The following is a 17293-nucleotide window of genomic DNA, read 5'->3' on the forward strand; positions in this document are numbered from 1 at the left end:
CACACACATACCTACACAAACAGATTATTGTTGAAGATTGAAGGAAGAACATGCAGACAATCGAGGCACTGGGATTAATAATGAGATTAGGGGGAGTGGAGGGGGTTGTGTGTTTGGGGTGGGATTACAGTTTCTAGTCTGACGTTAACAAACACAATTCCCAACAGACAGCGAATGAGCAAAACAAAGCTGCCTTAAGAGGATTGGAGGGCTTGGCCATTGTGACTAAAACTATGTCTCGGTTTGAGAATTAGGATGACATTGCCAAAATGGAAATACAACCACGGATGGTTTCTTGGGGCCTCTGATACACACCTACACAAATTATGATTTAAAGGTATTGGACATCTTGTATGTATTCACCAAGAAGAAATCAATTACGTTTTTTTTTTCTGCGTGTGTGTGTGTGTATTTCAAGAACAGCATTCTGAACATTGGATCAAGACAGGTTCAACATTCGAGTCAAAGGTTTTTGGAGAGGGAATTTTATATATCTCTTTGTATCACTCCATAAATCAGCCATAAAAAAATCTATTTTTGCCATGTTTTAGGATTAAAATGTTCTATAAATCAGGCTCTGAGTGACACATAAACAAACCCCTCAGTAAAAACCTTCAGAATATAGAGAGGAATAAAGGTAGAAGGTCTGGTGTTTGTAAGTGCTGCTGAAGTGGAGATTTCTGTCTCACAGTCTGAGAAAAAACTCCTTTTAGAAAACGACCTTCAAAGATAAGTATTGTTAAATTCCATACATTTTGCAAGACACTCGGGCAGTGTTACTCATTGCGCGGCTCGGGAGCCTCCTACGGCACTACAATGGTGAATGTGCTCTTGGACGGGTAGATACATGGTGGGCTAGTATAGAAATAAATAAACTTAAGCTCATTAAAAATATGTTAACATAAGCATGCTTATGAATATGGACATTTGCTAAAAGAAAAATGATATCGCTAAATTGGAGCATTTAAATTGGAGGATACTACGACCAACCTGGCACTTCATACTTGCGTTAGCTTGACTCCGGTCGACTCGTTTCACCATTACATGCTAGTTAGTACGTCTGTCTACAGACGTAAAATGCATCGATTTCCTATAAAATAGTTGCACACTAGGTGGACAGAAACAAAGGGTGACAAACGAGGGAAATTAAGATTTGGCTTTGGAGCATCAAACCACCGCAAATCGAGAGGAAGATGCTGGAGATGTGGTTTGTGGACAGACAACAGCTGCTTCCGTTAAGAAAGAAAGGTACAAGCCATACAAGACGAGTATAGGTAGTGTGCAAACACGTGACAAAACTGTGTGACGTATGCGTGCGACGCCATGTTGGTTGGATAACAAATCAACAATGTCAGCGTCTAAAGCGAACAACAACAACTCCGACTTCTTCAAAGTATTTTGACTCTCTGGAGTCCTCTGCAAAGGCAAGATTCAGAGAAAAAGTCAAAATTTGCAGGCCTTGACCCGTACACGCTAAAGCCGTCGGATTACAGGACTGTCTCAGAAAATTAGAATATTGTGATAAAGTTCTTTATTTTCTGTAATGCAATTAAAAAAACAAAAATGTCATACATTCTGGATTCATTACAAATCAACTGAAATATTGCAAGCCTTTTATTATTTTAATATTGCTGATTATGGCATACAGCTTAAGAAAAATATCCTATCTCTAAATATTAGAATATCATGAAAAAGTATACTAGTAGGGTGTTCAACGAATCACTTGAATCGTCTAATTAACTCGAAACACCTGCAAGGGTTTCCTGAGCCTTGAAAAACACTCAGCTTGGTTCAGTAAACTAAATCACAAGTATGGGGAAGACTGCTGATCTGACTGCTGTCCAGAGGACCATCATTGACACCCTCCATCAGGAGGGTAAGACACAAAAAGGAATTTCTCAAAGAGCAAGCTGTTCACAGAGTGCAGTTTCAAAGCACATCCACAAAACGTCTGTTGGAAGGGGGAAATGTGGCAGGAAACGCTGCACAACCAAGAGAGATGACCGCAGCCTTAACAGCATTGTGAAGAAGAGTCGCTTCCAGAATTTGGGGGAGCTTCAAAGACAGTGGACTGAAGCTGGAGTCCAGGTATCAAAAGCCACTGTTCACAGACGTGTCCGGGAAATGGGCTACAATAGCCGTATTCCCATGGTCAAGCCACTTCTGAACTCAAGACAACGGAAGAAGCGTCTGACTTGGGCTATGGAAAAGAAGCACTGGACAGTTGCAGAGTGGTCCAAAGTCCTCTTTTCAGACGAAAGCAAGTTTTGTATTTCATTTGGAAGTCAAGGCGCCAGAGTCTGGAGAAAGGCTGGAGAGGAGCAAAATCCAAGTTGCTTGAAATCCAGTGTGAAGTTCCCACAGTCAGCGATGGTTTGGGGAGCCATGTCAGCTGCTGGTGTTGGTCCACTGTGTTTCATCAAGCCCAGAGTAAATGCAGCTGTGTACCAAGAGATTTTAGAGCACTACATGCTTCCGTCTGCTGAAAAGCTCTATGGAGATGAGGAATTCATTTTCCAGCATGATCTGGCACCTGCCCACAGTGCCAAAACCACCAGTAACTGGTGTACTGACCATGGCATTACTGTCCTCGATTGGCCTGCCAATTCCCCTGACCTGAACCCCATAGAGAATATGTGGGGTATTGTGAAGAAGAAGCTGAAAGACACCAGACCCAACAATGCTAATGAGCTAAAGGCCGCTATTGAAGCATCCTGGGCATCCATAACACCTCAGCAATGCCACAGGCTGATTGCCTCCATGCCACACCGTATTGATGCAGTAATCCGTGCAAAAGGATTCCCAACCAAGTACTGAGTGCATTAATGGACATTTTCAAATGTTTGATATTGTTTTGCTGTTATAAATCTTTTTTTTTACTTGGTCTGAGGAACTATTCTAATTTTTTGAGATAGGATTTTTGAGTTTTCTTAAGCTGTAAGCCATAATCAGCAATATTAAAATAATAAAAGGCTTGCAATATTTCAGTTGATTTGTAATGAATCCAGAATGCATGACATTTTTGTTTTTTTAATTGCATTACAGAAAATAAAGAACTTTATCACAATATTCTAATTTTCTGAGACAGTCCTGTATATTGAGGATTTAGATTCATTACCGCCAATTGAATATCCGGATATTGTGAACTACCTTGTGCTACAAACGTTGTGGGCAACCAACGCACAAATGAAGGCATACAAGAGCTTAGATGTTTATAATTTCTTTGTTTCTGGCTGGGTTGGTAGTCTTCTTACCAAACCAGTGAAAGATGACAGGGTGCTCGTCCATGCCCGTGTAAATCACTCTCAAAGAGCTCGAGATACAACGCTCAAGCCGTGGTATGTGAGTGAGAAGACCGGCGATGTTACGTCATAAAGCTTTGCCGCTTCTCCTAGTGACGAGAAGTAAGGTCTTACAGTGTTCGGGTATATCATAAGCACAAATGTTTAACGTAAACATTGAAAACATAGCTTTAGCATGAGCTCTTACCGGATATAAAGTGGACGCCACACACACGGGTGAATTGTGCTTTTTCGTCTGTTAAATCCTTACGATTTATGTTGCTGAACCACAGTGTACAGCTTTCGGTAGACAGCAATTCATCCCTCTTTTGTGGATCGTTGTTTTTGATGATTTTAGGAAATCTAAAGAAGCGTTTCTCTGGGTCACGAGTAGCGTTATGACCACAATTATACACTGCGTACACGATTGGCATTTTATTTCAATCTTAGACGTTTAAATACAAAGAAAATTACAAAGCGTTGCAGCAACTCACACGTGAACGGGCGCCGTCTTGGTTGTGTATTCCAACCAACATGGCTGAATTCCGGGTTGGGACGTAAGCGTGACGTCATATGCACACAATCTATAGGAAAATTCAAGAAAAGCGGACAGGGGAATTTGTATTTGTCCTCCACGAGTCGAACCCTTTGTGCTTAATGTGCAAACAAACCCGCTCTGGTTTCAAGAGAAGTCATTTGGAGCGGCATTTCCAAACGACGCATCCAAAATTCAACGAAATTTACGCACCTGGAAGAGAAATTAGTAAAAACAAAAATAGAGCAGCTTTCTTCTGTTTCACAGGACAACTAATACAGCTGAACGATTAACTGAGGCATCTTTTGAGATCGCATGGATTTTGGCTCGGGCAAAAAAACCTACTCGGACTCAAATTGTGAAACACTGTTTTTTGGCTTCAGCAGAAATATTGTTAGCAGAGTTTGACAACATCATCCCAGTATTAAGATAATCCTGCTTTTATTGAATGCATTGTTTGGCTGCATTGCATATTGTATGTTCTGGGTGGGATGACAGATTAATAAGCAGACGTGCGTTTTATTACTGGATGTAGCTTTTCATACTTTGCGGTAAAAGTGGCTCTCCTATAGACTTTGTCCTATCAATGTGGCTCATGTAAAAAATAGTGAAGACCACTGTGCTAGGGCAATATGTTAAAATATATCACCATGAAAGTGGATTACTTTCCACAAAAAAAGTTTTCTAAAATCTTATGTTAAAATATGGAAATTAGACTAATTAATAGACTAACTAATGATAACTTTTGGTGAATTTAGGGTAAATCTACAGACACAAATACACAAAGTGTCATAAAATAAACACCTAAATGTGTATTTTGGATGTTTTCTTTCCACTAGTCTGAAAGAGGACGTGTTATGGAAGCAAATAGCTCAAAATTGACCAGTGCATGACAAACAATGTTTTTGCATCTTGCCTTGAATCGATTCAGTCTCCAAAGTAAGAAGTTACATCTTCAGTATGGAGTTTACCATTTTCTAAAGTAGCAAGCCAGCATTCCTCCTCTTGTGGTAGAGGTTAACCAAGCTAACACGTGCTGCACCAGCCTGCCACCTGAGCCCAGTGCTAACAAGCTTACTCCCAAAATGTGGAGGCACCAAAGCATGACTGGGATTAATATCTGTAATGTAATTACTGGATTACAAAATTGTAAACCCTTACACTGCTTGTTACTGAAGAACGTAATTACATTACCATCACACTTTACTAAGTCGTGTGACACTGCCCAGCACTGCCTGCTTAGTGCTGAGGTCACCACTCTGGGTTTTGACAGTTGGTTGAATACACTTCCAAATTATACTATCAATAAAATATATAAACGTGATAGGATGAACATATGTGTTTGAATTCATGTTCATAAATCATCTTCCAGACAAAAAAAACTAAAACGTCATGAAGAATGCAGATAATAACTTAATAACTGAATATAACTATGTGTTCCCAACTTTGAGACTGAGACATTTTGCAACCGGAAGTTAAGAGACAGAACTGAAATAGAACAAAGGATGCAACATCAGCTCTCAGGTGTCAGTAAACCGCTGCCATGGGAAATGTTCACCCAGAGGTTTGAAGCTTAGACACTTTTACTATAAATATGTACAAGAGTAGTTTTAGCTTCTTTTGAAAAATATAAATGTATACACAATAGCAGCATCCTAGTTATAGTTCTACCTTGCAAGGCTGCCTAGCAGCTATTAAGGACTGGATGTCAGATAACTTCCTCCAACTTAACCCTGACAAAACAGCAGTCCTCATCGCAGACCATGACAGCAGGGATGCTGAGCCCTGAGCTCCATCAAATATGTCGCCGACGCGGAGGCATTATGTTATCGGGTTATCTGTCCTATTCCCATGAACGCGATATCTCAGGAATGCCTGGAGGGAATGTTCTTCAAATTTGGCACAAACATCCACTTAGACTCAAGAATGAACTGATTAGATGTTGGTGGTCAAAGGTCAAGGTCAATGTGACCTCACAAAACACGTCTTTGGCTATTACTCAAGAACTCATACATTAATTATGACACATTTCACACGGATGTCTAATAGTATCAAATGATGAAGTGATGATTGATTTTATATCCAAAAGGTTTTGACCATATTTCACATTGGGTCGGATACTGAATTGGTGACACTAATCATGGGTGCCCATCATGAAACTGTGCTGACTGCTTGGATCTTCTCTGCTGCCGGTTGAAGATTTGTGTGAAACATCAACGTTTTAGAATTTGTAGCTTCTTTGCAGCAACATCCATATTTAAAGCATCGTCTACTGTCATGGCTACAACTACAACAGCTTTATTGGCCAAGCATGTGAATGCATACAAAAACATTTGACACTGTTTTAATGATTTGGACCGCACGGTACCGGTATGAGTCCACCTTTTTCACTTCCTCTCCCTGGATGGTAACCAGGACAGGGGGCCTCTTGTTCCTCTGGTAATTCGCCACCAGCTCATTGCTTATGCTGATATTGAGCTTCAGGTGATTGTGGTTGCACCATGTGACGAAGCTCTCCATCAGTCCTCTGTACTCTGCTCCTAAAATAGTCTCTAATTGAAGCAACATGTTTCTCACTGGAAATGATTCACTGCAATCATACAATGTCATGTCAATATAATGATCATTTCCATTTGTCCAAAAATACATTTAATACCTTGTGTTAAATTCCTTCAAAGTCTTGACTTCATTTATTGTATGAGTCCGGGCCGACATGTATGTAAACTGCAACTTGACTGACAGAGGCGTACAACTGTGAAGCTGTATTTCTAGTTATTTCACTGAAAGTAAAAGTCCAAACTCTGGTTTCCTCTGAAGTTGCCCAAATATATTGTGTTCCTGTCAAATGTTCGCTGCTTAAATGGAATTCCTCACACTATATGTTGTAGTGCATAGATGGCTTTCCATCCACTGGATGCAGCCTGTCTATTCATTAAAAATAAATGACAAAATATGGCAGCAGATGGTAAAAATGAATGCAGCTTTTAATGTATCAAATGTACCCAGACATCCAGAGTTTATACTTATTATTTAAAAGAAAAGAAAGTCCCAACAGATTTGATGGAGCTCAGTGTTCCTCACACGCAGTGAAGTTCTCTTATGTTGAGACAAACTATATTTGTACAACCCGTTGCTGGAATCTGTGTGCACCTATAACAAGGGGGGTTGAATATGTTGACAGCAACAAATAAACAATAATAATAATAAACACGACACATGGGGGCAGAGACACCTACGTATGTCTCCACTGAACCAACGTGCACGTCTGAAATTTCAGAAGGTTTTTTAGTTTTGTTCATATGGAAATATCCCGCTTCTGCTTGTTTTGTTTATTCAAAATCTCCGATCAGATGTCATGTATAAAGCATTTTCATTTCTTTGAATGGGTCACATGTACAAAAGAGATCACATGGTATGTTGCACTGTAGAAAATATACTAGAACAAGTAGAGACTGATTGAAACAAAGAAAGATAAGAAATGCCTTGAAAGTAAGATATAGGACAAATAATGACTTAGATGTGTAGAAATACATAGAAAATACTTTCATAGTGATGTACGGATTCTCCCTTTGGTTTTGCCACTAATGAGAACATCTGCATCAGTGAAACAGATGGAGTGAGAGCGAGATAGCCGAAGGGGAAGGCTGTCTGAGAGGAGAAAACAACTAGACTTAGAGAGACTGAGTGCAGAAGAAATAGTTGAAAGAACAAAAATCAGTAAGTGGTTCAGAAAGGGGGAGGGAGATTGGGATCAGAATAGTGTTTTGAACATACAGAAGTCTCCAAGTAATTGTCAAGAAATCCAAATTTTGAAGACATTGCACAAAGAGAATCAAAGACGTCTTTTTATTGCACTCACTAATTCATGTAATTTTGGCTCTTGATTTCCTCTTCTCCCCAAGGTGCCAATGCCCAGCTCAGTTTGAAGGGCCCGAGTGCCAGCAGAACAAGCACAGTTTCCATGGCAACGGCTATGCCTGGTTTCCTCCCATGATGCCTTGTTTTGAGAGCCACGTTTCACTGGAGTTCATCACGGACGTGGCTGATGGACTGCTGCTGTACAGCGGCCCCTTAGCCCAGCTGCAGGCTTGGGACCAGGAGGACTTCATGGCCATAGGTAGGAGACATCTCAATCGTAATAACATTTCCCAACACAACATTATTCACTGTAGTCTTGCAGACCTTTCTCCACCGCCCTGTCAGTACTGCCTCCGCATATTATCATTTGAGTATAGGGGGAAAAACGCTCTGGCTCGTTTGTATTTCCTTAAGCCAATTACAATCGTCTTGGCCGGCACTAAGCACAGGACACAGTGAAGGGGCCCTTGCCTAATTGATAGCACAGATAGCAGAAGGGGAGTATAATGCCACATGAGGTACGCAGCCAATGGCAGGCTTTTACCCACAGTCTACATCTGGTGAGTCTACTGTAACTGAGAGCTACTGTAACTGACGTGAGATAGAAGGAATTACTTTGACTTTGTATTTAATTTAATTCACTTTTCTGGACCGGCAGGTACATGTCCTTAGTGTGAGAACAGATAGAGAGACAGAGGAGGGAGAGTTCGGAGAGGCACCTATCTTCTTAGTCTTGAGAAATAGCAACAGTGCGTAAAATGGCATGCTGTGTTGTAACATTAAAACAAAAAAAAGCGGATTTGCCTAAGGTGGTAAAGTCCTAAAGTGGAGTTCAAGACCATCATTAGGTGAGGTGAACAATGGAGGGATTTAGTGTAGGAGGATAAAGAAGAATGGGAAATAGAGGACGCTTGTTCTCTGCTCTGTAACTCTACTCCAAAAGACAAGGCAGGATCCAGTTCAAACTCAATTCTAATGAACACATTTGGAACATGATAGGTACTTGAGTTCTTCTGATCATTTTTCTGTGTGGGTGTATCTGAACAAAAAGGTTGGAAACCGCTGGACTACAGTGTCAAGGCCTGATCATACCAGTATTTAAAATGGTGACATGTTGTAGCTAAATCAATAAATTCCAATGGAATCCCCAGTGGAATTCAACTTAAATTAACTTGGACAAGCTCATTTGTGCCGTTGACCAATAGCAAGCTGTCTTAACAAGGCTGACCTTTGAGGGAAACGAGAGCCGGAGAGTTGGAAATGAAGGATGATGTAATTGCTTATTAGCTGTGCAGCGCCATCTGCTTATATTTAACCACCTCTGTCACAATATAAACTGCTCCACAACAGAGGAATGGTTCGCAATTAACTTATTGTCCCGTCAGCTCGCTAACAAATCTGCTAATTGTCAAGAACGCTTAACTCAGAAATTATGTACAATATTGAGAGCACAATGGGAGTAAATGGCCCAGACTTCCCTGACTGCAAAGGCACCATCACCTTTAAGTATGTATCTGGACCTTGGAACAACAAGGAACAACTCAGTGTGCAGGAGGGACATAAGTAAATACAAAATCTGTTAAATAACTTGGAGTGAGACCCCTCAGGGCTTTGTAAGTAATCAATAATATCTTAAAATCAATTCTTAAAGCAACAGGTGTCGAGTGTTAAGAAGCCAGGATCGGTGAAATGTGGTCATGTTTCCAAGCAGAAATCTAAATCCTAGCAACAGAGTTTTGGGTGAGTTGGAGGGGTAAGAGGGATTTTTTGCTGATGCCAGAGAGCAAAGAATTACAGGAATCTAATCGACTATAGTTATAAAGACGTGGATAACGGATTCCAGGTTTTTGGTCGAAATATATGGATGAATCCTTTTAAATGTGATGATAGAAGCAGGACTGAACCAAATATTTCACATGTCTGTCTAAACTGAGGTTTTCATTGAAACAGACACCAATATTTCTGCAACACTGAGTTATTGAATGGGACAGAGAACCAACACTGTTTGGTATTTTGGGGGTTGCACTTTCTTAGCATATGATCAACATCTCTGTGTTATCACCATGTAGCTTCAGGAATGGTTGTGATAGCCACTGTCATGAAGGCAGGTTGATGGTGTTCTGATAGAGCTGAATATCTTTTGCATACAAATGTAAACAGATATTATGTATTTGTATAAGGTTGCCAAGAGGGAACATGTAAATGTAAATAGAACTGGAATCAGCATTGAGCCTTGGAGCACCCCACAGTGAACACCTTTTTGAACCTGGTATCAGCGGTACCAATGCGGAAAAGCTTGTCTTTTAGGTATGTAGGTACCCACATTGGACTCAAGACGGTCCAAGAGGATATTATGGCCAATGGTATTGAATGCTGCGCTTAAATCCAGGAGAACAAGAATGCATCTATGGCCGGCAATAAGTAATTTATGACCTTCAGAAAAAGCAGTTTAAGTCATATGTTTTTTTCTAAAAAAAACTAATTGGAATTTTTCAAAGATATTGTTTGCATGAATAAAGTTAACAGTTGATCTACAACCTTTTATTAAACCTAAGATAAAAATGGAAGTTTAGAAATTGGTCTGAAATAGTTTTTAGTTGGTCTGAAAAAGATCAGAGGAAATTAGGAGACGGAGAAGATACACAAATAGAACTTCAAATTTGCAGAACAGAGGGTGTCATCTAAAGGATGAAGGTGTCATTTTCATTACTCTATCAGTCAGTGTAGATGGAGAAATTAGACTAAAAGAGCAGAGGGAAATTACACAGGGCTTCTCAACAGCAACTGGAGAATATTGGGGTGCAGTGGTCACTCACACAGACTTCTGCTACTCACTATGATACTGTACTATAGATACTGTGAAGTTTGGTTAAAAAGATGGTAACGTGAGTAAACTTAGCTCCAGAGAGTGGGTAATTTCTTGTGTTGCTGTGGCAATATTGAAGATGGAAGACAATAAAGCTTGTTGAAACAGAACAAAATGTCTTGTGCATCTCAGTATATTTACTGTTTTAATCTGAGAGACTAATGCCTCCTTGTCTCTTTTGCTACTTCTCTCCTTGCATTGGTCCTCTCTCTTGGGAGAGATGCCGGTTATTCCATCACTGCCAAAGTAATATGTGTAGGAGGTGGGAGCTGGACATGTTGTGTATTTGTGTGTTAAACAGGTTTGCAGTGTAAATCCTGAATAATTTCTTTAGCTTTGCTTGGTGTCAGAGGGTCTGTATGCATCTGAAAGCAAAGCAGCGTGTGTTGTTGGATCCGAAAGAGTTAATGTGTTTGTGGAGTTAAGGTTGATTTGTCACTGCACAGAGTGTAATTAGAGTCAGGCTGCACAAATGTAGAGCTCTAATTAACTTGTTTCAAGGTTCAACTACTGCATGTAAAAAAAAAAAATCCATCAGCATGCATAGACTGTGCTGGAGCTTAATACAACTGCAATCAAGTATGTATGTAAGTCTATCAAGCAGGGATAACACATGAGGGACCCACCAGTTAATCTTGTGACAACACCGGTGTTACGTATTACACCGGACATTTTTACAAGAAAAGATATTTGTTGATGTAGAGTGCTTACTTTGATCTGGAACGTTGGATGTCTGTGTGTCTGGCCGACCTCTCCAGTACAGCTTAGTCTGATGCTGCCGCATTCATCACACAAAGTTTACAGATTGCCTAGCATTGGGTTTGAATCTGAAATTTTGCCTGACAAGCGCCTTTTTTTTTTGCTTTGACACCAAATCCTGCGCCATAGTCTTGTCCGTCAACTCTCTTTACTCTCATCCCTGTGATGAGCGGAAACTGACTCCTGCCACTCTGTGCTGCTATTCTGCTATATATATATATATATATATATATATATATATATATAAAAATGGTTACCATATAGCTATGTGTGTGTATATATATATCTATATCTATATATATATAGATAGTATAATAGAGTATATATATAGATATATATATATATGTATTAATATATATATATATGTATATATATATATTAATATATATATATGTATTATATAGTAATATATTATGTATATATAGTATATAGATATATAGATATCGCATCTTCGCTCTCTCTTGTCTTCCTCTCTCTCCTCTCTCATCTACCTACTCTACTCTCGCTCTCCTCTCCTCTCCTCTCTCTCTCTCTCTCTGTCTCATCTCTCCTCTCCCTGGTCCTCTTCTCTCTCTCGTCCTCCCTCTCTCTCTATGCTCTCCTCTCTCTCTCTTCTCTCTACTCTCTCTGTCTCTCTCACTCCTTCTCTGTCTCTCTCCTCTCTTGCGCTCTCTCTCCTCTCTCTGCTCTCTCCCTTCTCTGTCTCTCGCCTCTCTCTGTCTCCTCTCTCTTTCTCGTCTCTCTCTCTCTCTCTGTCCTCTCTCTCTCTCTCTGTGTGTCTCTCTCTGTCTCTCTCCTGTCTCTGTTGTCTCCTCATCCCTCTCTCCTCTGTCTCATCTCTCTTCTCTCTGTCTCTCTCTCTCCTCTTGCTTCCCGCTCTCTCTCTCCTTCTGTCTCTGTCTCTCTCTCGCTCTCTCTCTCTCTCTCCTCTCCTCTCTCTCTCCTCTCCTCTCTCTCTTAATTTCTCTGTTTCTACTGTTATAGTATCTATCTCTATTCTATATCTAGTATCTACTCTTCTATCTCATCTCTCTCTATCTACTCTTATTCTCCCTCTATATCTATATATTCTCTGTATATTATTCTAATCCCATATATCTCTATATCTCTGTTATTTCTTCTATCTGTTCTCATCTTCTATATATGTATATATGTATTATCTGTATATATATCTATATAGGTCAATGATCGATTTTGTAATCGTATAATCTGATCTGAGGCCGCATGTTTTGGACACTCGGGTGAAGAGAGGGGCGGAGCTGTCGACCGATCACCATCTGGTGGTGAGTTGGATCAAAGGGTGGGGGAAGACTCTGGACAGACCTGGTAAACCCAAACGGGTAGTGCGGGTGAACTGGGAACGTCTGGAGGAAGCCCCTGTCAAGGGGATCTTTAACTCAAACCTCCAGCGGAGCTTTTCAGACATCTCTGTGGAGGTTGGGGGCATTGAACCTGAGTGGGCGATGTTCAAAACCTCTATTGCTGAAGCTGCGGTGATGAGCTGTTGTCTCAAGGTCTTAGGTGCCTCAAGGGGTGGTAACCCTCGAACACCGTGTTTGACCCCGGTGGTCAGGGAAGCCGTCCGACTGAAGAAGGAGTCCTTATGTTATCTGGGTGGACTCCGGATGCAGTTGCAGGGTACTGAAGGACTAGAAGGGCGGCAGCCTCTGCCGTGTGAGAGGCAAAGCAGCGGGTGTGGGAGAAGTTCGGAGAAGCTATGGAGAAGGACTTTCGGTCGGCACCAAGGTGCTTCTGGAGAACCATCCGGCACCTCAGGAGGGGGAAGCGAGGAACCATCCAAGCTGTGTACAGCAAGGGTGGGACCCTGCTGACTTCGACTGAGAAGGTTATCGGCCGGTGGAAGGACCACCTTGAGGAACTCCTGAATCCAACTAACACGCCCTCTTTGGTAGAGGCAGAGCTGGAAGCTGATGGGGGATCATCGTCAATTTCCCTGATGGAAGTCACTGAGGTAGTCAAACAACTCCACAGTGGCAAAGCCGCAGGGGTTGATGAGATCCGTCCAGAAATGCTGAAGGCTTTGGGTGTTGAGGGGCTGTCTTGGTTGACACGCCTCGTCAACATTGCGTGGAAGTCTGGGACAGTGCCTAGGGGTTGGCAGACCGGGGTGGTGGTTCCCCTATTTAAAAAGGGGGACCAGAGAGTGTGTGCCAACTACAGGGGTATCACACTTCTCAGCCTCCCTGGTAAAGTATACTCCAAGGTACTGGAAAGGAGGGTTCGGCCGGTAGTCGAACCTCTGATTGAAAAGGAACAATGCGGATTCCGTCCTGGTCATGGAACAATGGACCAACTCTTCACTCTCGCAAGGATCCTGGAGGGGGCCTGAGAGTACGCCCATGTGTTTTGTGGATCTGGAGAAGGCGTATAACCGGGTCCCCCGGGTGATACTGTGGGAGGTGCTGCGGGAATATGGGGTAAAGGGGTCACTTTTGAGGGCCATCCAATCCCTGTACGCCCAAAGCGAGAGTTGTGTCCAGATACACGGCAGTAAGTCGGACTCGTTTCCAGTGAATGTTGGCCTCCGCTAGGGCTGCGCTTTATCACCAATCCTGTTCGTGATTTTCATGGATAGGATATCGAGGCGTAGTCGTGGAGGAGAGGGGTTGCAGTTCGGTGACCTGAGGATCTCATCGCTGCTCTTTGCAGATGATGTGGTCCTTATGGCATCATCGGTCTGTGACCTTCAACAGTCACTGGATCGGTTCGCAGCCAAGTGTGAAGCGGTTGGGATAAGAATCAGCACCTCAAAATCTGAGATCATGGTTCTCAGCAGGAAACCGGTGGATTGCCTACTCCGGGTAGGGAATGAGCCATTACCCCAAGTGAAGGAGAATCGGATCAGCGGGGGCGGTATTACAGTCACTTTACCGCACCGTTGTAACGAAAAGAGAGCTGAGCCAGAAGGCTAATCAAAGCTCTCAATATACCGGTCGATCTTCGTTCCTACCCTCACCTATGGTGATGAAGGCCGGGTTATGACCGAAAGAACGAGATAAAGGGTACAAGTGGCTGAAATGGGTTTTCTCAGAGGGCTGGCGTCTCCCTTAGAGATAGGGTGAGAAGCTCAGCCATCCGTGAGAGACTCGGAGTAGAGCCGCTGCTCCTTTACGTTGAAAGGAGCCAGTCGATGGATGGATGGATATATGTATATGTATGTATATATACATATGTATATATGTATGTGTATATATGTATATGTGTATGTTTCTTCCACAAACTACCTACCCTGGGGTGCCACTTAATTTACACTTATGCTGAAAGGTTATTATGAATGTTTTTGTCCAATGATGCCAAAACAATACTGTCTACTCCAGCTTTAATCCAATTACCAAAAACAAGTGATATGCAGTGAAGCTGGGACTCTTGGGGTTACTGATGGTCTTTTACTCTGAGGCAGCCACTTGCGCAAAAGCACACGTGATCAGACTGTACACAAACAAGCTGCTTAGACAGATTATCCAAAGCACTTTATTTAGAGATGAAACCCAAAATGTTGGCATTGTGGTGGGCCAAAGTTTAAGGCAATAATGTTACCGTTCACATTTGTTTTCTCTCAGAAATAAGTTTGGGGGTTTGTTAACAACCATTTTCACGTGCTGATGGTTGAATAATCCTGTTTTAATAAGCAGGAATTATCCTTCATGAAACAAACATTTCCCAAACAACAACCACTTCCTTATTCTTTTACGTATCCTTTAGGCAAGCTAAGGCAGATTTTGAAATGTTTTTTTAAAGAATAATCCACACAACAAAACAAATTATTTCTGTGCTTGGACACCTAATGCATAAAGCCATCTGATATACAAATATTATTAAAAAAACAAATTCACCAGCCGCAGTCGGGGATGAATCTCCATCATAGCGGATATATACAAGACTGAATGACCAATATCTGATTTTTAATAAAAAGGATAATACTGGCACCATATATTGCAGTAGCCTTCCTATGCCACAGACTGTATACCTCACTAATCATACAATGTATCAATATTATTTTCAAAGCATATTAGAAAAGAAAGAGAAAGAAGGGAGGAAAGTATTGAGTACACTGTAAATTCAAGTGAGACACATAAAAGTACAAGAAAATGCTATAAAGAATATTAATGATTGTTTTCAGCCTCACTGTCTTTGCTGGGCTTATACAGGCCAACAGTTAACAATACAAAACAACATTAACTAATAAAGCTTGCATGCCTGTTTGATTTTCAGACAAAAAGTGAGCCTGTCATCGGGGTGTGTAACAGTGAACAGATAACATAAAGCAGAGCAGGAGGGGAACAGCACAACCTTGATGGAGTACCACTGTATATTTTGAGGACGTTTAGGTGACACAGAGTTGGTCTTCTGTACAACAACAAACAACAACATGTTTTTGATTAAATAGAATTAGTGGGGCACGAGGGAACAGGGAAATGCTTTTCAACCTCAACCTAAGAACACAGCTTCAAGCATCCACTGCTCGCGTTGATGCTCAAAGAGCCATATTGGATTGATGCGTAATTACAAGAGAATGGGGTGATTCTCTCTCGTCAATTGAACACTGAAGGTCTAGTCCCGACATGAATGTATTATAAGTGCAAGAGCTGTGCTGGAAAGTATGATGTGAGGGGGCACACATTGCACCTGTGGCATGAACTCGAGTTGAAAGTGTAGTTTGAAAAGGCTATTACAATTATATTTTCAGGATAGAGAGTGAGTCTGAGCAAAAGAGGGGTGAAATATTGATTTGAGGGGGCAGAGGCAAAGAAGACTGTTGTACAACTTTTTGATATATGAATGTCAAGAGCCAAACGATGCCACTAATATACCTCCAGAATTTTCATTTTGATCGTTTGCTCGTGTGTGAGTTTGTATGTGTGCAAGACATTGTTCACCTTGTTATTAAGCCTTGTTAAGGGATGCGGCCCATTGAGCCTGATCATATTTCCCACTGCTTCACACACACGTTTCGACACGGAGATCTTCAGCTTCTTATTGAGATGTTGGTTTGCTTTTCTAAAGCCGCCCACTCATCCACCCTTTATCCTGCCGCAGGGCAGCTGTACCGAGTCCTGCTTTGTAGACCAGAGGAGGTGTAAGAGACACACACACACACACACACACACACACACACACACATACACACACACACACACACGCACACACACACACACACACACACACACACACACACACACACACACACACACACACACACACACACACACACACACACAGCTGTGTATTGCATCCAATCTTGGGCCGCTGGGGGATAAGAGATTACATGGTTAAAACACAGTGTGTGTGTGTGTGTGTACCCGTATAGGGCATAATACACATACATAATACACGTACCTACACTGACTTCTGGTGTTCTGGGTTGATGGAAGTTCCCCTAATTCCCTTTACTTTCTCCAGCATGTAACTATTGTTTATTAGTTTGTGAAGACTTACATTTTGAGTTTAGGACAGTCATCTTGGTTGACAGTTCACTTCATATGCACATTTTCATGCATGGAGCTCAACCAAATTCAGGCCCAAAAGAGCTGCAGTTCAAAGAACAATATTTAGTTTCATTGAAAAATACTGTACAGAAATATTCAGTGTAGCGCACTGTTCGTTTTGTCAGCTATTGTATTTAGTTTTAGTCTTGTGTCAAATGTCCTTATTAGTTTTTTATCATATTTTAGTCAACATTCAAGTCATTTTATTCTTATCTTAGTTAAAGAAAACACAAACTAATTCAGTATAGTTTTAGTCAATGAAAACTCTTAAGATATTAGTCTTTTTAAGTCTTCACATCACATTGAACAATCAGTTAATCTAGTCTAGCCAACATAGCATCTTGTGTCTTTGTCCCAAGCCCTGTTGTTGTCATTGTTGCCTTTAACTTGTTGTGTGGTGTCCCTGTAGTCCTGATATGTAGTCTGCAGCAAAGGAAACTGCTGCATTGATGAAAAAAAAAGTTAATATTTTGTTGGCAAAAATAAA

The 17293-nt window shown here is 41.3% G+C and overlaps 1 protein-coding gene across 1 annotated transcript in view; it reads left to right on the plus strand.

The window, feature by feature from the left end:
* LOC115023769 (neural-cadherin) overlaps positions 1 to 17293 on the plus strand; it is a 312681-nt gene that overhangs the window by 222954 nt on the left and 72434 nt on the right. The window contains 1 exon segment of the mRNA XM_075074155.1: positions 7719 to 7933. Coding sequence (XP_074930256.1) covers positions 7719 to 7933 — 215 coding nt within the window.

This window comes from Cottoperca gobio, chromosome 3 (genome assembly GCF_900634415.1).
Source record: "Cottoperca gobio chromosome 3, fCotGob3.1, whole genome shotgun sequence".
Lineage (NCBI taxonomy): Eukaryota > Metazoa > Chordata > Actinopteri > Perciformes > Bovichtidae > Cottoperca > Cottoperca gobio.